At 36.7% G+C, this 23,330-nt stretch overlaps 1 protein-coding gene across 1 annotated transcript in view; it reads left to right on the top strand.

Moving 5' to 3' along the window:
• Positions 1 to 23,330, top strand: part of LOC146166740 (inter-alpha-trypsin inhibitor heavy chain H3-like) — a 31,574-nt gene that overhangs the window by 6,000 nt on the left and 2,244 nt on the right. Inside the window, exons 7-27 of the mRNA XM_083384838.1 lie at positions 2,326 to 2,447; positions 2,937 to 3,041; positions 3,141 to 3,231; positions 3,625 to 3,748; positions 4,597 to 4,779; positions 5,689 to 5,909; positions 6,477 to 6,627; positions 7,635 to 7,782; positions 8,503 to 8,642; positions 9,665 to 9,838; positions 10,402 to 10,539; positions 11,168 to 11,315; positions 11,827 to 12,037; positions 13,251 to 13,380; positions 14,661 to 14,787; positions 15,645 to 15,870; positions 16,789 to 16,868; positions 19,592 to 19,719; positions 20,664 to 20,848; positions 21,794 to 21,993; positions 22,812 to 22,955. Of these exons, the coding sequence (XP_083240964.1) occupies positions 2,326 to 2,447; positions 2,937 to 3,041; positions 3,141 to 3,231; positions 3,625 to 3,748; positions 4,597 to 4,779; positions 5,689 to 5,909; positions 6,477 to 6,627; positions 7,635 to 7,782; positions 8,503 to 8,642; positions 9,665 to 9,838; positions 10,402 to 10,539; positions 11,168 to 11,315; positions 11,827 to 12,037; positions 13,251 to 13,380; positions 14,661 to 14,787; positions 15,645 to 15,870; positions 16,789 to 16,868; positions 19,592 to 19,719; positions 20,664 to 20,848; positions 21,794 to 21,993; positions 22,812 to 22,955 (3,176 nt within the window). The remainder of the gene's footprint in view (positions 1 to 2,325; positions 2,448 to 2,936; positions 3,042 to 3,140; positions 3,232 to 3,624; positions 3,749 to 4,596; positions 4,780 to 5,688; positions 5,910 to 6,476; positions 6,628 to 7,634; positions 7,783 to 8,502; positions 8,643 to 9,664; positions 9,839 to 10,401; positions 10,540 to 11,167; positions 11,316 to 11,826; positions 12,038 to 13,250; positions 13,381 to 14,660; positions 14,788 to 15,644; positions 15,871 to 16,788; positions 16,869 to 19,591; positions 19,720 to 20,663; positions 20,849 to 21,793; positions 21,994 to 22,811; positions 22,956 to 23,330) is intronic.

Genomic DNA, 23,330 nt, shown 5'->3' with positions numbered 1-23,330 from the left:
ATACAAGTATTTTTCGCTAAAAGTGTGTTTGCTTTGCTGAAGCCAATACAAGGAATGTAAAAAATTAGCTTATTAGAGGCACAACTTTCGGAGCTATTGCTCAAAAACAATCTCGGCGCGCCAATTACGTCCAGGTCGCTTAAATCGGCGATGAACAGATCTTTTTTCGATGTATGATTTATGTTCTCGATACAAAGGTCTCAAACTAAAAGTGCTTTGCGATTAAAATTAAATGATGTATCAAAGCAACTATAACAGACCTAGGCAAACTACGACCCGGCCTGCAACTATAACAGACCTAGGCAAACTACGACCCGGCCTGCCAAGCAATATAATCCGCCCGCGATCAATTTTCAATAAAACCTTTTTCGGCAAACATTAGCCTTAACCTTGTTTAATTGATTTCAGAATTTTTTATTGAATACATTAGACTTGTAACAAGGCATCTCACCTGTTACTACTCTTACCAGCTTGTCAAGACAAGGGTGTTTAAAAAATCTTTTAAAAGCATACACAAGTTGTATCATGTGAATTCGAGATCCCCTTTTTTTGAGACGGCCCGCCAAGAAATTTTCTGTTTTTTTATGCCCAATACTAAACTTGAAGGTAGTTCTTGATAAAGGACTATTAGACAAGAATGGACATTCCGTATCGATAAATCATGTATTTAGTTTCTCCGTGTAACAGCATTATCCATTTCGTTACGCTTAGTGATGTTTTATTCTTTACATTGCTTCTGTTTTCCTTCTCTGAATGCTTTACTTGTTTGGCCGTATTACCAGTACAGTTTTTCTCGAATTAATCTAAATGACGCAGAGCTGTTGGTTCTTTCTGTTCATCGAAACGCTGCTAGAACTACTAAAAGAGCAAATTAATCGTTTGAAAATTCGAAGTGGGTCCCCGGTCGCGTTTTTGCGATCCCTTTGCTGTAATATACAACAACAAACCAAAATTATAAAAAAAGGATATAGCCATGTTTAAAAATGTTTACAAACCTTTCAATAATTAGACTTTTATTGTCAGCCGTTTACTTTTTTGCCGCAAGATGTTTGAAAAGTTAAACTAAACAATACACGATCTTGGAATATTATAGTCATTCATTCAAACCATCTTAGAAAATTAACAAACCTAGAAAATTAACCAAGCTACATTTGAACTTGACTTTGACTAACTGAGATACACGGTGGTGATTACAATTTTTACGCGAAAGTTTGTAAAACTCTGAAAAGCTACAGTGAAAATTCGGCCATGGCACCTGTTGAGGTGGACAATTCAAAGCTAATTGGCATGCTAAAACCCGAACTTACGCCGTCTCCACTTGACATTTGCAACATCGCATTTCTGTTGATTTTGCTATCTTCAGGCTATATTAGGCATGAAGAAGCATACGTGCGTTGCGAGACTTTGCGAAAATCGTTTGGCAATATTGGATACAAATGTTTGCATACCCTTATTATAACGCTCTTAACTCAAACATATTTGTACGGAACGTATGTCAAAAATATGATAAACGATATGAATACTGTTTGTAGAGTCTTCTTTTAGTAGAACATAAGTGTATGTATGTATGTATGTAGGCTATGTACACATTGCTATATGGGTAACCACAGTGTTGTAATGACTCAAGTCACTGTTTTTAAATGACTTGACTGAGGTCGTTTTCTCTTTTACGTTTATGTTATTTTTAAGTAAGATGTTGCTCATAGTCGGACGAGTTTACTAATTTTACTAGCTATACTTTTTAAGATACGGATGACTTGGAATTGACTTGCTTCGATTATGGCTTGACTGGGATTAGATTTGTTATTGATTTCAGAACGAGATACCATCTGTGACTTCTCTCTATGTTGAAAATAAATAAAGAGTTATTCGAAACGTTCAAAATGATACCTACTTCTGTATGGGCTTTGATATTCTTATTACGTCTTACTACAACCTCCAACCATTATGCTCCAGAAAGAGATTGATTTTGACTTTCGTTATTTTACAAATACCTTGACTTGGACTTCATTCATTTCCAAATGATTTGTATACAACATTAACCGTCCTGTCAGGGCCAAGTTTGTGCTTCAGCACACAACGCGTTCCTGGGGAGACATATTTCTGTTGCAACCAAAAAAATAAAATTATTGCGGCTGTCGTAAACTGTATTTTCTATGTGACACCTTAAATCGGCCTGCGGCAAGTATTGTTTAAAATTTCGGCTTGAATTCACGTAGGCTAAGTAAGCTTGAAAAAATAGGGTTGTACGCGGCCGGAAAGCCTAGGCACACCGTCTAACGATGGATACTTAATTTCTTTTTTCTTTTCACCCTTAATTTGCAGGCGGAGAAACGCGAAACTTTGCCGTCCCCGTCGACACTGCCTTGACGGAAATGTTCTTCCAATTTCTCGGCTCTTGCCGTGACATCACCATAACTCACAATGGTGAAATACTTCCTTTGAAGGTAAGTGTTAATATTGAACAAGATCACAAATTAGCTAAATTGCTTTACAAGCTACGTTTGATCTTTTGACTGGCGTTTGATCACAGTTACAATAATAGCTTTAGAATCATTAAAGTCACATTGATGACTGACAACCTATGGTAGCCTAAGGTCATTTCAAGGTTCAATTTAGTACAGGACTTATTTTGTTGCTGACCAACACAATGCGCTATTTCCTTTCAATTAACGTCATTGAATTATAATGTGTTGCTATTATTTCCAAATAGCAATTGGTCGATTAGAATTTGTTTCTATGGGATCAGACATTTTTCAAAGCAATATTATTATTTCTTTAAAAAAATGTCTGATCCTGGTTTTACTCGGGTTTTTAAAGTGTGAGTTTTATTGTTTATATACGCGTCAGCGAAACAGTGATGACAAGCAGAAACCTGCCGCCAATAGTTTTGGATTCTATAAAGATATGCCCTTTTATATATTTTGTTGCTTTAGGATACCGTTTCGTTAGGCAATTTCTATGAAGGCAAGATTCTGGTTGGAGACAAATATGGCGATTGGATGGTTAACGTTACTGCGCAGAAAACATGTACAGTCAAGGTAACCATGTAACGTCTAGTGATAAAATAAACATGTAGATGTAATTTTAATTTTAACTCTGTTAGTAATCCAACGTTACAAGTATCTGTCCTGTTTTAGACCGTAGCACGCTCGACTGAAGGATTTCTGTTGACTTTGGCGAAGCAAACTACAGTTATCGGAGAAACGGCGGTTTATGAAACATTTGAAGGCAGGAGATTTTATCGAGTATCCGTAAAAAAAGATTATACCTTGTAGAACGATAAAATGTCTTGAAGGTGTTGGATAACTAAAAATCTTTGTACAAGCCACCAGGACTGGATAAGAGTACTGTAGGCCTAAGGTTGTTCACTAAAGAAGAGCCTAACTTTGCAAACTAAGCTAAAAAAATAAAAGTATATACATGAAAGAAAAAAGAAAATTTAACCTTAAAAAAAGTTTATGGTCGAATTTTTCGGGGCTAGGCTATAGCCTTAGTAGTCCCTTATGGTTAATCCGGCCCCTGTCCGCCACGTAAAATGGAAGCATATACCACAAACACATGGCTTACCCCAAAGGCCAATAGACCAAACTTTAAAAATAATATTATGTCATCGATTCTTAGGTCAGCCACTATTTTCGGACCAAGTTACTTTGCTGTTGAACATTTACGGTGGAAACAAGCTTGGAAGAGTACGAGCTGTCAAGCTGATCTCCAAGGACACTGGGATGGTCGTACGGACCTTCAAGTAGATTTGCACTTAAACGATATACGCATCATAACGGAAGCGTAAATAGAAAATATGCCTCTTTTAGTTGCTAGGTATAAAATGTACCGTTAAATCGCCCGAACAAAACACAGCCGATAATTTCAATAAAATATTACTCTTCCTGAAAGATGTGAGGCTTACAACAAACTTAGTTTAACCCCCAAGAAAAAGAACACCAGAGGACTTTAAATCAGATTACGAAGTACATCAACAAAAATACTATTGGCTGTAGTACTATACTGAAAACATTTTAGTAGTGAAAAAATAGAAAATGTTTTGGGCATTTGTTTTATTTTCTTGAAACTGATTACAGCTGCAATAGCAACCAAAACACAATGTTGTAAACAAGTCATTTTGAAATGAGTTAAGACCAAGCCATAATGAGAGCAAGTCTGTTCCAACTCCTTGTCATGAAAATTAAACGTTAAACTATTAAAATTGGTGAACTCGTCTGATTATGAGCAACACCTCACATACAAATAATACAAAACGCAATATATAGCAAGCAATATGTTTTGTGTCCAAAAACTAAGATAAATAACCCAATTAAAAAAAATCCCTACTAAAACTTTATTTCAACCAAAGACATTCGTCCAAAACTTAAGTCAAGTCATATTTCCCACAAGACTTAAGTCGAGTCAAGTCATACTGTCCAAAAAACTTAAGTCAAGTCAATTCATTTGAGAATAGTGACTTAAATGAACTCATTGACTTAAGTCATTACAACACTGTCAACACGCCTTAAACATATTGTAAATGTTAAAGCGCGGCCATTTAGTGATTACACCTTATTAACATTAACAGATTTTCGTATTTACTTAACGCAGAGTCACGGCCAATCCACCGCCGGAGTTTCGAATCCCGATAGTGCGCCCGCCTACCGACCCAGTGCTCGTGTTAGTAGAGGGGACAGACCTCTCAGGTGTGGCCTACTCACGCGTCATGACCACGACCATTGAGTTCGTGCATGTCAGCATCCAGTGCTCGGACATCAAGACGACCGTGTTCAGGTAGGGACGTCTGTTTTGTCAGTTGAGCGTGGTTTTGCAGTGGGTAACGAAGGCTGGGGAACTATTAAATGATTTCACGTACAGTTACTTGGCTTTAAACAACCAGAAGTGGGTGCTGAGTTAAACTTAGGTTTAATGAACAAGACAAGAATGCTGTGTTAAACTTAGCTCTATTTAACAATACATGGATGCTGTAATAAACTTAGGTTTAATTAACAAGACTTGATGCTACACCAAACTTGGCTCAAATTAACAATACGTGAATGCTGTACAGCATGGATGCTGTATTAAACATAGGGCGTTAGACATAAGACGACCATAAATTTAGGTGCGGCCGTCTGATTTGTCAGTTCAGCGTTTTATGCAGTGGTTAACGCAGGCTGAAAGAAACTGCCAAACCATTTCACGTACAGTTACTTAGCTTTAATTAGCAAGACGTGGATGCTGCATAGCAGTGGCCGGCCATTTTTTTTGTCGCGGCCAAAATTCTCTTTCAAGAGCTATTGAAGGCCCACTACGTGAAAATTATACGACAACATGGTTAAAAGTAAATGAGGTACATATATGTTACAACCGAACATATTAAAGGTCCTGCTGATTTTTACTTATGTGCGTAACTGACGTCTTAGTGAACATTTTCCTAAATTACATGCCAAGATGGATTCGTAGCAGATGCATTGTTAGATTAGCACAGATAATACTAAAAAATGTGTTTTTAGGAAAAATGTGTTCCATTGAGATTTATAAAATTAAAAATCCATATCAAAAAATAGAATTTAGCTAAGGCAATAAGTCGAACATAATTTAAATTGAACCACCTGAACCGTTTTATGTAACATTTTAAGAACCAGAAATAAACCGAACAAATTAAAATGAAATTAAACCTCCACCATTCAATCTCTTTCGCAGACCCGGGGACTCGATACGACTCAACCTTGCTATCACCAACACTGCTGAGAAAGCAACGTCACTTCAACTTGGAGTGAGTGACACCCAAGAGTACGTCAGTGGCGCTGTGACACCCTCATCGGTGACACTTGCCGCAAACGGTGGCACCGCGGAAGCATCATTCGGGGTTACCGCTCCTGAAAAAGCCCTGGCTGGATCGGTTACATTGATCACCATATCAGGTGAGTTTTACCTAAAATTGTAGATCTCACACTCTTGAGGAAGTTATCATTCTCATTGAGTTTAGTTAAGGTTATATTTCAGTTAGTGGCAGCAAGTCATTTTTATGACTGTTTGTTTAAATGTTAGAGCATGGTTTGTTACCCTCGCACCAACCACGAGGTGCTAAATCAAACAAGAAAATGTATTACTGTAATGTTTTTGCTCAGTTCAATGTTAAACTAACTGAGATTTTATTATTGTGTTACTGTATCATCAGTTAGTTGTATAACAATAAAATCACAATGGTTTTGAAATTCAAGCAATTCTAGAAGGGGTTGCGACAATTGGTTGGTGAATTGAAATGGAAGCGAGAATTGGTTAGTGATTTGAAAGGGGTTGCAGCAAGAACAAAAGGTTAAGAAGCGCTTTGTTAGATTAACTCAAGGTCTAATTTTCATCCGACACTGCGCAGTTATAATCTCAAGATTGAATGACTCGTTGTGAGCAATTTATGTGTTAAAGATGTCTGTCATCTAGCGTGTTACAGGAGGATTTTGGCAGCAACACAAAACTTTTTTCCTTGGCAGCGAAGAGCAACACATCGAATTCCTTGCTTTACAAAACCTGCGAGTTGGTGGTCGGGCAGCTCGAGCGCCCTCGTGTGGGAACTTTCACCGTAAAGGCGAAAATCAACTCGAGGTTTGCGGAAACGATCATGACAAGTCTTGTGCAGAACGAGTAAGTGGTAAATTTAATATGACTATACAATATACATAACGCCAGATATGTGCTATACGTAGCACTAAAAGGTTTTTTTCGTCAAACAAATCTTGACGCACATTTTAAAACAAATCTCTAGCGGGACAGCAAAACAGAAGTAATTTTCGATAGACGTAGTTCAAACTCTATACAGTTTTTTATTGGCGCGTTGTGGGACTACGTTGGTAGTTAAATCACGGAAAAGAAGCCATGCGTAAAATATAGCTTTGATTAACATATGTCTGTGCCTGTAATCAGAATTTTCTTTCGAAAAACAAAATCTGCCTGAATCCGAATGGTGAAAACAAACGATTCTGGTTGGACATCGATAATAAAGAATAAAAGTACAGAACTTTTTTTTTCGGTTTAGTAAGTTCTGTACTTACCTTATTCTGTATGTCTGTGCCTGGTTGCAAAAGTTTATGTTGAAGTTGGAAACAAAAATATTTTACTGAAACAAAATTATGAGACGTATACTTAACACTAGTTTGTCTTTAAACGGTATGGTAAAACAGTTATATGAGACTTAATAAGCTGTGAAAAATAAAAGTGACTCGATGAACGGAACGATTTTCGAGCGTTTATGTAACGTGCTAATACCATAGGCGTAGCCAGGGGGGCCTAAGGGGCCATGCCCCCCCCCCCCCCCCCCCAAAAAAAAAATTATAAATATTTTACTCTTATTAATTTGTTTTGTAGTATTTATGAGCAGTACCACAATAGTCGATCACAGGATGCCACACCTTCAATTGTCATGCATTTTTACGTCACTACACTACTTTTAGACAGTTTTTGCTCTTTGACTGTTTTTTGAGTATTGCGTTAACACTCAGTCAGTTGCTGCTCGAAACGGTTTGCTAGCATTGTTATTTGTGTTCGTTACGGCAGTTAATACATTGACAAAAGCTAAACAAAAACTTCCAACTTTTTACTAATGCTACAGGACCAGGAGCCTAACAAAATAAAACCCTTCTTTTGCTTTACAGTGCGGACGTGAGTAGAAAGGCTGACTTTTACGTCTTGCTTCCCAAGGACGCTTTTATCACAGCCTTCAGCATGACTGTTGATGGTGAGACGTACGATGGAACAATCCGAGAAAAAGAAGAGGCAAAACGTATTTTCAACCTAGCTCGGGTAAGCCATATTACAAGTTTAAGAGACGGGCTTCAATGTAGCTTACATATACTAGTGCTTCGTTTGTAGAATGTTGTATTTCAAAAAACGCCGAGGTAACACTTTTTCGTTTGACAAAAATGCTTTATACAGTGTTTGATAACATTACAGGTTATAGAATATGGCTTCTATCGCGATGTCAGTTTAATTTAAATAAAAAAAGCAACTTTCCCTAAACTAGCCGATCTCTTTTAATACATAATCAGCACCATACCGAATATACGCCGGGTTTATAAATAGCCGAACAGGTCGCCCTTCGATTAAGTCCTGGTAATCATAGTGACACAGGTTGATATAATAATTGCATAGTGTTGTAATGAGTAAAGTCATTGACTTGATTGACTTGACTTAATAGCACTTAAGTCACTGCTTCCAAATGACTTGACTTTACTTAAGTCGTTTGACCAAAATAACTTGACTTGATTTAAGTCTTTTGGACAAGTGACTTGACTTGCACTTAAGTTATCGTCGAATGACTTTACTGGGACTTGTTTGCAACGCTGTTGATTGATGACTTGTTGTTTTTGCAAAAGACTTGACTTGGAATTGACTTTCTCTAATTATAATGTGTATTTATTCAAAAAGACCTTACTAGGACTTAAATTATTTTTCGAATGACTTGACTGGGACTTGAGTAATTTCAAAATGCCTTATTTACGACACTGCAATTACATAACTCAGGAACGGGACCTGACTGCTGGTCACGTGGCCGCTAGAGACACATCGAATTCTGTCTTCAAAACCTCGGTCAACCTCGCACCAAGGAAGACGGTTACCTTCGTTCTGACCTACCAGGAACTGCTGCAGCGAAAGCTTGGCAAGTAAGAACAGTGTTGCTTAGCGTACCTTGAAAAACTCGGTGAGCGGCTTCTTAAATGGTTACACTTGTCTATTGAAGTAAGCTAACAAACCTCTGTTACAAATGCCAATAGATAGTTTGAGTAAATTACACATTTAATCTAACACTTTACATTTGGTCTTATTTTTACAACGAGTAAATTTTATGATATTCAAAACACATCATTTGAGGATTTTAAATAAAGCATTGCCAGGAATTTGACCAATTAGTTGATAGGGTGTGTCTTTTAAATGAGAATGTTTTATGTCAAATAGACTGTAAAATCATACTTTGAGTGACAATTAGTGTACCCAAGTTAAATACAGACTTCAGTGCACTTAAGACATCGTTTTCAAATGACTTGACTTGACATATAGATTTTGGACAAACTACAATTTAAATAACTTAGATTAAAATTAAGGGTATTAATTAAATACAGTTTTGGTTAAATACACTTTACATTTGGCGAAAAACAGTTTGCTGGTGTTTGTTTTGTTTGGGTAATTGCTACGTAAAATAGGTAAAACAGGTTGATCGATTATTATTTTATTCTAAATCGTTGTATTTGAATTCTAATGACCTGACTTGCAATTGACGTGGATCGCGCATTGTTGGTTCAGTTCAATAGCTTCATACCTCTAATCCAGGGGTTCTTGAACTTTTTTTAACGTGTCCTCTTGATTTTTATTTCTGCTTCGCGTGGCCACGGTAGTCAAACAAAAAATCAAAAAAGGACGTCATAAATTGACGTCACAATGCAAATAGACCTTATAAATCAGCTGATTTCGGTGCAAAAATGTGAAAGTGAAACCGTTTTTTTTAATGATCTATTTTCTTAAAAAAAATAAATAAAAATTGATTACTTCTTAAATATACACTAAAATTTTAATTAGGTCCTAATGGAAACGCTAAAACTAGGACCCCAGTTTAAGAACCCCTGCTCTAAGCACTGCATTTTGATACTTATTGACACGACACCCTCCTGTACACTTTGATTTTGTCAAGGTTCTTGTACGACGTCACTGTTCGCATGCTCCAACCGGTTGACTTCTTCAGCATTGAAGTTTCCATTTGTGAGACTGAAGTGATCGAGTCTGTCCAAGTGCTCGGCTTCGAAACAGACCAAACGGCAGTTGCTGGTCCGATCGAAGTACCCGGAGTTAGCGTGTCGAAGCATAGGTAATTAGGAAAAGTATATTCTAATGTTCAACAAAAAAAGACTTACGGCAAAGGCTTATTTATGTACAAACGTTTCGACTACCTGTTCGGGCAATCTTCTGCAGGAAAATATAATTACAACGTTATAACGTGGTCCTTGTTGTTTTTCTTTTACGGCTTGTCGGCTATGTCATGTATATATTTTTTTGCAATTATATTGCCCTGAAGAAATCGTGTTCAAAGGCGTCCAACGAAATAAGCTGATTTTTCTCAAGTTTAGATTGCGAAGCTAAAGCCACATTTCGTGGTGTTGTAAATTGCAGACTTTTACAGCAACGTTGTTTCGTTATTTCTAGCAAACCCAACGTTTAAACAATCAATTTCATTTTGCACTACTATTTATTTGAAACTGTACTAATTGAAATTGCACTAAGTAAGAAAGAAAAACTATAGTTCATCCGAAAAACACTGCAATTCCACAAAAGGTATGCGTAATTCGACCTGAGTTTGATTGCCTATCTATGGATCTAATACCAACGGATCAATGCCGAAAACGCCCCTTAATTCGTATTAAATGTGCGCAGGAGCACGGCCGAAATCAGATACTCGCCGTCGGTCACCCAGCAGGAGGCAATCTCCCCGTTCGGACTCAACGGGAAGTTTTCAGTCGAATACAGCCTGACGTTGAGCAGAAAGAAGGGAGATTTTGTACTGGCCGGAAGGTAATGATCAGGAACTTGAATAACGCCAAACACAATTCAACATGAGAATATAGCTTTAAAAACTGTAAAAATGTTTAGGATAAAACGTCAAGATTCAAGATAGGTAAAATACCTTATGGGTATTGATTCGAGCTGCCCATCAATGTTAAAAGTAACAATAATTTGAAATAAAGAGTGCTTAGATAAATGTATTAGTTTTGTCGTCTCGTGTTTTAGTTGTGTTTTGACATAAATTGAGCCTTTGAGAAAATACGTATAACATTACAATTTTTATGATCAGACGCTAATCAAATATGCGCACCTACACTCGAATCATAGTTGAATCCTTTCTTGATAGAATCTAGTTGGATATATAACTACATAAACTTGTTTGTTTATTCTTATTCAATGTATCATTCCCTAGATTTTAAACACTTTCTATGCAGTTAGCCAAAATCTGATCAACTCACAGGTTTAGAACTGGAAAACAATGTCGAATTATTATGCTTTCAATTTTCTCCATGTTTATAGTCCAACTCACAATACACAAGTTCTCGTACACAGTGAACATTTATCCAGGGTCGCCCAAAATAATTTGTAGTTGTCTTCCATACCTACTTGACCTTATGAAAGTTTCTTCCCCTGCCAGCTACTTCGCACATTTCATCAACCCAGAAGGCTTGCCGATCCCTAAGAGGGTCGTCTTCGCTCTAGACATTTCCGGATCCATGTATGGCCACAAGATGGATCAAGTGAGATCAGCAATGGCCAGTATCCTGGCCAATCTTGGAGCGCTTGTAAGTTGCCTATTTTTTTTCAGCTGTAATATAATGCGGACATCGTATTGTAACTGTAAATTTTTCCTGCACAGTCGGAGTCCAATTAACTTGAGCTTCTCGAGACTTGACTTAAGTCTTTTGGACTAATGAATTGGCTTGAAATAAAGTGTTTTCATTTTTATATCTAAAATTTGGGTATGTATTTTAATTTTCGCAAATAAAACAATTTTCTTGCTATATTTTGGATTTAATTTATTTTTTACTTGAGTTATTACTCACAATCGGACGAGTTTACCAGTTCTAACACTTTGACTTAATAGTTTTAAGGCAAGAAATTGAGTTGAAGTTGACTTGCTCTAATTATGACGTGACTTGGGCAACCGATGACTTGGACTGGGACTTGACTTGTTATTCATTTGAAAAGACTTGACTTGGACTTAAATTTTCGAATGACTTGACTGGGACTTTAGTCATTTCAAAATGACTTGTTTACAACACTGTTATTTAAGGCTACGCATGTCTCTTTCAGGACGCTTTCGGCATCCTAGTTTTCAACGGTACCGTGACGCCCTGGGAACCGGCCGGACCCAACGTAACAATGGTTCCAGTCACCCCCGAAAACGTAGGTAAGGCAAACAAATTCCTCGCCGAAATTCGACCACGAGGCGGCACGAACATACAGGCAGCTCTATACCAAGCTATACTGACGCTGAGGGAATACGTGAAAAAAGGAATTGCGGGTAAGAAAAATTAATTATATTTTGAGTCAATAGATATTTTACTTGAAATAATTCATGTAATCTAACATGAAATATTTTACTTGAAAACAATCGTGTAAGTTTTGTGTGTACAATGTAGGTAAACATTTAGGATTAAATGCACTACAATGATACATAAACAATTGTGTAAAGAAGCTTGGAAATAGAGCAAAAACTAAAGTTTTAAAGCAGTCAAAATATGACGTGTGACCTTGCAACAACTTGTTCACAAATAATATAATAAAAAAATCGTTTGGTCTGTCGTATTGACAGGTGTTGAGTCTAGCAGTAAACCAATAAGCGGATATTTTATCAAGCGTGCGCAAGCCGAAAGGTTTTGTGAACCACTCATCAAGTGGAGCTTTCTATCTCAAGCAGAAAAATTAATATTACATTAGCTTACTTTCTTCAAAGAAAAAACGATAAAAATCACAAGTTTCAACTACAATCCTTTTTGCCCGGGAAAGCGGACCGGCTTTAACCCCGAAAAGTTTTAGTACATTAACAACTTACACAGGATGAAATCGTTTCAAGCAGAAAAATAGAGCATAAAATAATATATTTCAGCAAATTAACCGATTTTCTCTCTGAAATCCAAATAAAGTAGTTACTCATGAAAACCAAAACCATTTTCTCGGTAATACCGTTTACTTTTCTCATTGTATCTAAACCAGCATTTCTCAACCAGTGGCCCATGGCTCACTGCTGGGCCATAAGAACATTTGAGGTGGGCCACAGACCAAGTTAAAAAAGCTAGATTTAGTTTCATTTGTGTCACTATGTTTAATTTTACAGGAATAATGGCTTGGGGAGAAATTGAGAAGGAATGTCAATCCATTGTTCTATAATCTTTTTTGAAAACGACAATCTGTTTTGAATCATGTTCTGCTGTTTTTTGTTCTAAACCTATTTTATAGTTGTTTTGTTTCATCAACATTTATTGAGTCACAGAATTGTTGTGCAACGAAAGTGGGCCACACAAGAAAAAAGGTCGAGAACCACTGGTTTAAACAATATCCTACACATTTCACCGCCTTAAATTAAACAGGGCACACACAGGGCACACATAATCGACGAATTTTGGGTAAAATATCCTGTCAAATTTTCACTGGATTGTAAGGTTTAGTGCAGTTCGTTGCGGAATATATAAAAGAAAATTATTCTTTGCTGATACTTAGGTTTGTTTTATTTTCAGGCACCGCTCTAGGAGGACCACTTGGGTTTCTTCCGGCAGCCGACATGATTCTTCTGTTAACTGATGGTCGCCCAAACATTGGCATCACAAACCCCAGAACTATTGAAAAGGGAGTCTACATCTTGAACAAGTAATTTGTCCATTAAAGCAAATAGTACTTTTCACCGAAGAACGCTATTAGTGTAGCTCAGTAGTCCTCAACCGGGTAATGCTCAATGGCGCCGATAGATATTTGAGAACTGTAAGAATCTAAATTTTGCCCAATTAGTAATCTCCTCTACGGTTGGAGCCAATCATATCAATTGACATTTTCCTACATGTTTTAGGTTGATTGTGTCATTCCAGTTAAATTTATAATGACATTTGAGTAAATACTCAACGAAAATTCCAGTCGGGGTTCCCAAACTCTATTTATTACTTTTGAGGGGTGCCGTCAATTGACTCAAGTCTCAGTCAAATCATTTGCAAAACACATTAAGTCAAGTCCCAGTCCAAGTCATTGTCATAATGAAAGACTTAATCCAAAGCAGGGAGTGAAACCGTTTGACTTTTTCGGTTCAGGTTCGTTTTTTTTTCCGGGTGAGGCTCAAAGTTTTTTTCGGAATACAGTTCCATTCCGGTTTCGGTTCGGAGCAATTAAAAAATGGCGGTTTAACCCTGGTTCGACCGTTGTTATAATTTCCGATTTATAGAGCATGTTTGGAAACAATATAAGTTGCGTTAAAGCTAACAATGTGGGTGAATACATGTAGAGAATATTTATTGAATAGTCACCTGTAATAAATCTAAATTTTGTGACGCATTAAACAACAAGCAGCTTATTATTAAAACATGTAAAAAATATATTACTTGTCAATAAAAGACCACCATCTGTTGTAGTGTTTATGATTTCCGACAAACTTGCAAAACGCACTTTCGTGACTGTTTTTTAAATGACTTAACTTGACTTAAGTCTTTGGGGCAAAATGACTTGACTTGACTTGTGTTGAAACGTGTGTTGAAGTAAAGTTTTTTCATAACGCAATTGTTTCTAAATTTGGGTTATTTTTCTTAATTTTTGCACATAAAACAATTTGCTTGCTATATGTTACGTTTTTGAATTCGCAAATACCTTGATACAATATAACAATGTTTCTAGATTCAAGAGGAATGTACTTTATATTCAATAAAGTTAGCAATTTTATTTTTATCTGTGGATATCCTATTGTGTCATTTCTTTAGGCCGATCAGAGGTTATAGACACATTAAGTAACGTTAATACCGCCTGGTTATATTATAAACTGTGATTGATTTTTTTACAATGTTCAGTTCTAAGGTCTATAAAGCTTTTACTTTGAAAGTGTAGAAGTAGTTGTTCTAGACTAGAGCAATAATCTCCAAGAATCCGTTAACATAGATTATATATTACAGTAACAGCTTTGCAATCAACACTGTCGGATTTGGAAGTTTAGTGGACATGAAGTCGCTTAAAAAGATCGCTGCACAAAACAAAGGATTTTCAACTCAAGTTTTTATGGACATTGATGCCCATGTGCAAGTAAGTGGACAGTTCTTTTTGGCTTATTTGCTTTTTATTAGCGGCATAATTTTTGGTTCTGGCTAAAGAAGGTACTCGTCGGTCACAATGGCCTACAGGTTTTAGTGGCCTGCTTTTTCCACCCAGCCTTTTACCCCTGACAAAGGTAGCATTTATGACGCGAAAAAATTTAAAGTTGTTTTTCTGCAATTTAAAGTCTGCCATTGAATAACACATGATGTTAAGACTGCTAATAAAAACACATACGTTATATAAAATTAAATTGGTTCTGTAAATTTTACAAAAAATATATATTTTGAACAACTAATGATGAAGTTTATGTTTTATATCTGTTTTTATAAACATTCTTAACATCATCTGATACGAAAGTCGGGATATTTCTTCTACATTTTATTTTCTGCGAAAGATTCCTTACTTTAAAAAGTCTTTTAGCTTATTAATTAACAAAAGTATGCAAAATACGAAATTGTCATTTGTCAAATATTGATTTCATGCACGCTTTGAAGCACATCCACACCTTCCCAAGTTATTTTATCCCTGATATTAAATTAGAGCTTAAATTCTTACACTAGTTTGGTATAGGATCCGTACCGATACCACCCAAGTATCGAATGAGTACCGATACTAAACTCTGTATCGGGAATAGTCTTCGATTCGATATTATCGGACATCTCTAATACAATACCCCCAACTCATCCACGCAACAATGCGAGTTCCGGGGGTCGGGAGTTCGAATTTCGGCTCACCCTCAACATACGGTTGATTAAGCAGATTTAAACCACTTCCGCAAGACATAAATCATTTTAAGTCTATTTCTACATGAAAATAACGCAGAGCTCTTTCGACGGCATTTCCAGATCGCCACCTTCTTCGAGTCGATTTCGAACCCTATCCTGACCGATGTTGTTGTGGAGTATGAGAGAGATAAGCTGATCGAGACGACCGAGACCACTTTCCCCGCTTACTACGCCGGTGGCGAGCTCATCATTAGTGGGCAGATGCAGACCGACGATGTGACCATAGTGGCAAGGCCTCGCCATCGTCGGCAAGTTTCTCAGGACACCATTTCCTATAGCGTTAAAGGTGAGCGTCAGGTTCAATTTCACGCCGTTATGAGCAATCCATACACCCCGAATCTGTCGATCAATGATGCAAGCAGGACAGGCTAGAAAAACAAATAGCCTGCAGTGAGGTTAGAACCGCACTGAGGTTTCTAAAAGCCGTGATCGTTGGTCAAAAAACAGCTTCAGAAGGGCTAGATCACAGTTGTTAACACACATTTGTATGTGCATGTTTCGTTGCTCATAAAAACATACTGTAAAATTCAGTTAAAACATACTGTAAAATTCACCATATTTGCTTTTGGCATTACTTGGTCGCTCTCCGTTGGTCTGTAGGGAATATGTTTTCCGCCAAATGTATAATCCCAGATTTCTTTGTAATCCTTGTATTTAAAGACTTGGACAACTAAATATTTTTTAGCCTTTTCAAATTAGATTAAGAATTAGAATTACCGAATTACACTTAATTAGGCCTATTCACAATCAATTTGATTTAAGTCGCAATTTATTTTCATAAGAATGGGAATGGGTAATATTTGTGTGCTAATTTTATGTTTTAGAATAGCATATGCTTTTTAGACAGAAAAAATCACTCAAATTCGTTGTAATGATTGAGAAAAAATGCTGTTTGAAAAGGTAAAATAATAAAAAAATGCTGTTGGACAAAGTAGCATTTTCGGGAATATCTGAATTATATTAGACGTATTTTGCTCTAATTTATTGAATTAGAAAACTAGAATTATCCAGCTGTTACTGTCTGTTAATATGCAAACATTACAGTTTTTGGTAATTTTATATTCCATTTTTGTGCATTATCTAAATAATTTTGAAAAATTATGACCTAACATGATAAAAAAATGTTCTTACTTTTTTGCCAAGTCAAAAAATAATTGCCCAACAAATTATGTACAATACTAGAATATATTCGCATTAATTGCAGGAAGAACACGAACAACAGAGAAGGTCTACACGGAGGACATTCAACCGAGGTCGATCGGTGTTTGCGACGACGAAGACAAGGTAGTGTGGGGCTCGAGTCAGCTAGTTGAACTTAAGTTGTTTATACAATAGAAGGGCGTTCTAATTAACACTTTCTTTCGACTGCAAACTCAGGTTACGTGACTAACTCGCGAGCCAACCACAGCAGACTGAGCTGGTTAATTAGAATTGTAATTTATGGACGAACAACCAGTTTTAACCTATAGATCAGCGGACCAAGTTAGCACAGGTTCTCAACCGGGGTGCCATTTCCAATGCTTAAGGGTGCCAAGAGATATTTGAGAATTTTTAAGAACCGCTAGTCATAAAAGGCTAAAACACTGAGTTAGCATAATGCAGAAGCCACTTACAAATATATCAGCGCACTAACACAATTAAGAAGGGTAGTTTTAAGCGAATTGCTCGTCTTAAATACACAAGCCCAAAGGCTCACGAAAGAGAAATGGTCAAAAGAAAAACGCTGATTAATATACAACACTAAGGTGAGTTTAACATTGCTTCGACACAAAATGCGAATAACAAATAAATCTGCCACACAAACACGTACTTGTAATTGACCAACCAAATACTTATGAAAATGTAGTTTAATCCAAACACTCGAAGCCGTAAGTTTAAACTAACCAATCACAGGTCAGATTTAACCAATCACAGGTCAGATTCTCAAGCAGTTAAACGACATGGTTAGGCATTCCGGAAGCCAATAGTTTGATTTTTACGGCCTTAAGGTCAGGAGTGTGTTTGTGAAGCAGTGCAAATTCTAATGCTTTCAAAATTTACATGTTAGGTCAAAATTTGTTAAAATTTTTTTAAGTCAAAATCGAATAAAATGCACATAAATCGTTTACAAAATTAATCAAAAACTATAGTCAGCTTTTTGCAATTGGTCGTTCAGTTTTTTTTTTTTAATTTATTGTTCAATTTCATCAAAAAAATTAGTTTTGGTTTATATTCAAAAGTCACATTAACCGTATTATATCTTCATTAGAGCAATATAAGGTATAAAAAACGCGTGATTAAAGACGCCTAGGTTATTTAAATCAATGTATTTCTAACAGGTCAAAACTTGGTCAAAATAAATTATTTTTAGGTAAAATTTGTCAAAATTTCTTAATTTTTAGGTCAAAAAATAATCGCCTTTCTTATCAGCTACAAATTCAAAATGCTTATAAACACTTAAAATCGTTTTCAAATTGAAGAATATACGCTGCTATACAGGTAATTAAAAATCAATTGGACCAAAATGATCAGTCCAAGTTATAACGAGAAGGCATTAACAACTATCACTTGCTATAGCCCTAATGAATTTGCGTTCATTTTTTAATTAGGCGCATATATTGCACACAACATTCATTTCCGAATAGACTACTCGTATAGGAAAATAAAATTTCCTGTTCGTATGAGTAGCGTCAAATTACAATTTAATATCATGGGTGCGTATGGAGCAACGCAATGTTATTTAAACCTAACGACCACTGTCAGATAACATAATTATTTTGAAGTTCCACGCTAGCACTTTCTCTAATCAGTTCACTATAATGTTCAAATAAATCAAGGTGATACACAACACCTGAACTGTGTACATTGATTCGTTGTATTTCGTTGTACTGACGAATAGAAGGACGAATATGAGGACTAATATACTATGTACCCAAATAGAGATAAATTGTAAAATAAATAATTACAAATACTTGTATATGAACTTTATTTCGTTTAAACAAAGTATAAACAATGTGGTTTGAAGTATATGTGTTTTGTGTTGTTTTGAAGCCAATAAATGATTTAGCACCTAATATCCAACCAATAAAAACGAGGAATAAAAGTGATTTGAAATCAGCTCTACGCAAATTACCAAACAACTTAGGTCATTAATAAACTATGTAAAGACAAATTGTATTGGATTCTCGATAAGCTTTCGCACAACCGTGCTTCCAAAGTAGAAATGAAAATAATTAAAATACACGTTAAAGCACAAGCGCGTGTAATTATGTCACATTACGCCTCGTAGCTCGCCTTACTACACGCAATCGCCAACGTAGTTTAAAGCGCAGACCTCCTGTTAGTATTGTTATTTCGTCAGTCGCACACGTCTTTCCAAACATATGTTTATGGATATGTTAGTCTTCAATATTGTTATAGCCTTATACTCGTGCTTTTGCTTTTACGTGCATTTTAGTTATTTTCATTTCTACTTGATGAAGCACGGTTGTGCGAAAGCTTGTCGAGAATTCAATACAATTTGTCTTTAAATAGTGCCACCTGATTCCTCTCAAATAATTTATGTCATTAAAAAAATCTAAAATTCTACGTAAATTCCAAAAACGTTTGTCTTTCATGAAATGAAATTGAAATTCAACAATACGCATAGCCATAATCCAACGAAACTCCATTGACAAATGCAACGTTATATATTTGTTTGCTTCAGAACACTTTCGCACACTTTCGGTCACTCAAGGTCACCTAAAGTCACGTACAAGGTTGTGCACTTCGCGCAACAAACGCCCTACTAAGCAACCTTGGACAACTAGATAATTCTGGAAGTTTACCAGTTTTAGTAGTATAAAGGTATTGTTTATGACACAGACTTGACTTGAAGTTGACTCGCGATAATTATGACTAGACTGGGACTTGACTCGGGCAACCGATGACTTCGAATGGGACTTGACTTTATTCGAAAAGACTTGAATTGGACTTATGTCATCGAAATGACTTTTACAACATTGACTGAAATACGTTTATTTTCTCAGGTGATGAATTTCACTCAGCGTTTACATGTTTTCATGCAACTCAAACACCTTCTTCGTCAAATCGACGCGACCACAAACAAAACCATTGAGGAGAACCTTAAGAAAATTGCTTTGAACCGATCCTTGCAGTAAGCATCTGCGAATAATTAACTCAACGAATAACTGAAGTGTGTCTGTGACATTTTACGTTTTTAATGTTGCTATTATACTCTCATTTATACTGTGTTTATATGTAGGTCTTAAAAAACAATTTGAAATTATCCCAATTATATCTTCATAAACATTCAAAAGAAGAGAAAACACTTTCCTCGCGCTAATGTAATCATGTAAAGCATTTAGATGCAATTTTCTAAAAATTGAAAAGTTCATCGCACGTGCTCTGAATTTAGTAAACAGTTTTGTTTTTTTGAACAAATGGAATAACTCTTTACTCATTTTCAACATTGTTTTATTGATTCAACATGACTATGTTGAAAATGAATAAAGAGTTATTCGAAACGTTCAAAATGCTTCCTACTTCTGTATGGGCTTTGGTATTCTTACTACGTCTTACTACAAATACCTCCAACCATTATGATCCGAAGTTTTTATCCGCTAACAAAATATACACAATTAAACTCTAAACTCTAACATGTCGCTTCGGTGCCCCTCAAAATAGCACAATTAACAAGGTTCCAACAGCCAAACTATACCATGTGTTTATAAGTGTTGACAAATGACTTGGGTTCAAATGAAATGATTTTTTAATTATAAAATTGGGTTATTTATCTCCAGTTTTGAACATAAAACAATTTGCTTGCTATATGTTGCGTTTCGTGCTATATTTTAGTTGGGTTACTGCTCATAATAGGACTAGCTTACCAACTGAAATAGTTTAACGTTTCACTTTTATGACAAGGACTTGACTTGAAATTGACTTTGCTCTAATTATGATTTGACTTGGACTTAAGTTCCTTCAAAAAATGACTTGACTTAGACCTAAGTCTATTTTTACAAATGACTTAACCGGGACTTAAGTCATTTCAAATGACTTCTTTACAAAACTTGTGTATACAATTAAACTTCTCCTCAGGTTCGACTTTGTGACGCCCGGCATCACTTCCATGATCGTCCTTAAGCCGGAAGACATCAAGGAGCTCGAGGAAGCTCTCACAACTACAGCTGCTCCTACTACCACCCCGATTGCCTTCACATCTGTTCCCGGGAGACCTTTCGGGGACAGAGGCTTTTCATTGGGTGGTATGGTTGGCACGCTCGGTAAGATTACCCACCGATATAGCCTACCCTTTTTGGTTTCCGTTTGTCACAGCTGTTAGATTTTTACGGTAAAGTTTAATCAGGTGACGGCTAGACTTGTGCTATCCGGATAGCGGCTAACCAGTTAACCGAGGACTTTTTTGCCATCTGGTATCCGGATGCATTTTATTAAAGCTGCCCACAAAATAAATCAAAATCAAAAAGTGAAGCTGATATACCACTCCAAAACTGCTCTCACTAGAAACAGTTATACTTTATACCGGTAACTTAAAGCTTTATTTTAAATGGAAAAACTACAGAACGAATGCTGTCTTTGCTGCGACTTGCAACATTAATCCCCATTTTCCGTTCCTTTTATAACTCATCAGTCCGTTTTCGCCAATGTTTCTTCAGGTAAATATGTTTGTCGAAAAGCCAAGCAGGTTTACAGTTTGAAAGTATCGCTTACTCTCGCGAGCACTGAAGACCTAGGTCTACTAAAATATGTTGGCCAACCCTAGTGAGGCGTTGACTTCACTTAATTACTGATCCGCAGCGCTAAGGTCAGGTCCATAAGCATTGCACCAGGCATGATTAACTTGAATTATTTTTAGGGTATGCGACACCTTGTACAAACTAAGGAAACAATAGGAATCCTTGATCGGCATACTGCTATATTACATCTTGCCAAAACATATACGCCTAAATTATCCGAGTTGGCTGCAATGTTCGTTTTGTAAATCTTTTTCGAATGTGATTTTTTTTAAATCCAAAAAATGCTGTTTCTATACTTTTATAATTGTGTTCAACAAATCATTCATTCGTTTCACGTGTCTTCAAATTTGGGTTTTAGGACAAAGCTTGACCCAGCACGTTTTGCTTTAAGTGTACACACCTGGGTGTTTTGGAGAACTACTGACTATCTGCAATGTAAATTACCGCTTAACCATTGCGGCGTATCTGCAGGTCCGTCCTTTGCGTTGGAGGCACGTCCAGTCACAGTTGATTTTGTCCCGCTAATCGCCCGTCCACCCCCTTCCATTGCCCGACCACCCGTGTCCGGTTCGTCGCGGGATCGAATGGTAATAGCAGGCGACCCGCACATTCTGGTCGACCTGAACGAAAATATCGCCATCTGCTTCAACTGGCACGGCAAGGATAGGGAGGTAAGATATCACTACACTTTAAATCAGGGCTGGAGTTGGTCTAAAAATAAATCGAGTCCGACTTAAGACCCCAAAAAGGAACCCGAGTCCGATTCCCTAATCCCGAGTCCGACAAAGGCTAAATGTACGAGTCCGGTTCCGACTCTATGCTACAGCAAGTATTTCACCAATTTACGTATTAAAATAATGTAGATATTAAACAATCAATTCATATAATGATGTCACATAATTCTTCCACTCACAATACATGGTTGAAAAATATTCTCACATTTGCTATTCCACGTTTACAATTTACAGTTTGCTGTCTTATCAGTTTTAAATTTAGTTCTGCTCATGCGCACGTCGGACTCGGGACTCGGGTAATTTTATGTAGTATTACTCGAGTCCCGACTCCGACTACGCAGCCCTGCTTTAAATTGTTCTGTGATACCGAGCATGGGTGTTTTCGTAGTGGCAGACCAAGCAGATGTTTAACGACATGCAGTAAGTTTGGTGGAGCCCGACATTTATTTTATAGACAAAAGTGAGGTCTGATTTAACAAGTTTGAGAAACACTGCAGTGAACAGATAACAAAACAATGTAAACGATGAAAGAGGGGCACCGAGAAGATTTATACTTTAGTTAAGTTGGCTATACAGTATACTTCGTAGCAGTAATTAATCTCAGGAGTAAATTTTAAATGATTTTACTATAATTTTGAAATCTAAGGTACATTCAAATGCCTGCAATTCGACGCCCTTGGTACAATTTCATAGCGTATTTTGTATAAGCCATATGCATAACTTAACGTGTGCACATGCGTTTATTTTATTCGCAGATGTACAACATCATAGCCGACGAGGCTTCTGGCGTGTTCGTAAACGTGAAGTTGTTAGACGTGCCAGGCGCCAGTAACAAGGCCAAACCAAGTTTCTTGGGTGAAGTCGGGATTGTGCTGACGAAGCACAACATGACGATTTTTGTAAGTATACGAACACTTGCTTGGTTGAGTGTTGCTTAACACGTGTTTTAATGTACTGAAAAAAGGTGCTAACTAACATGTACGTTAAGTGTACTGGGCGACAATAACTGATCAGGAAGAAGCTGATTATGACAATATGGCTAGCAGTTGGGCCAAGGCAGTGTTTCGCAACGTCAAAACATCGTACATAAAAAGTTGTATCAAGAAGCTTACCAATAGAGTAAAATATGGAATCCTAGCTAAATTAGACTATCTTTCAACACCCTTGAGAGGTAAAAATGGCACCCTAGAGTGCCGCAGCACCCCGGTTAATATCCACTGGACAAAGAGCTTATAGAAATAAACGAGTGGGTTGACTTTGGTGCTGTCCCGATG

Source organism: Ascidiella aspersa, chromosome 1, assembly GCF_963924565.1.
Source record: "Ascidiella aspersa chromosome 1, kaAscAspe10.2, whole genome shotgun sequence".
NCBI lineage: Eukaryota > Metazoa > Chordata > Ascidiacea > Phlebobranchia > Ascidiidae > Ascidiella > Ascidiella aspersa.
Note: the sequence above shows the minus strand (reverse complement) of the source record. Positions and strands in the feature narration are given on the sequence as shown.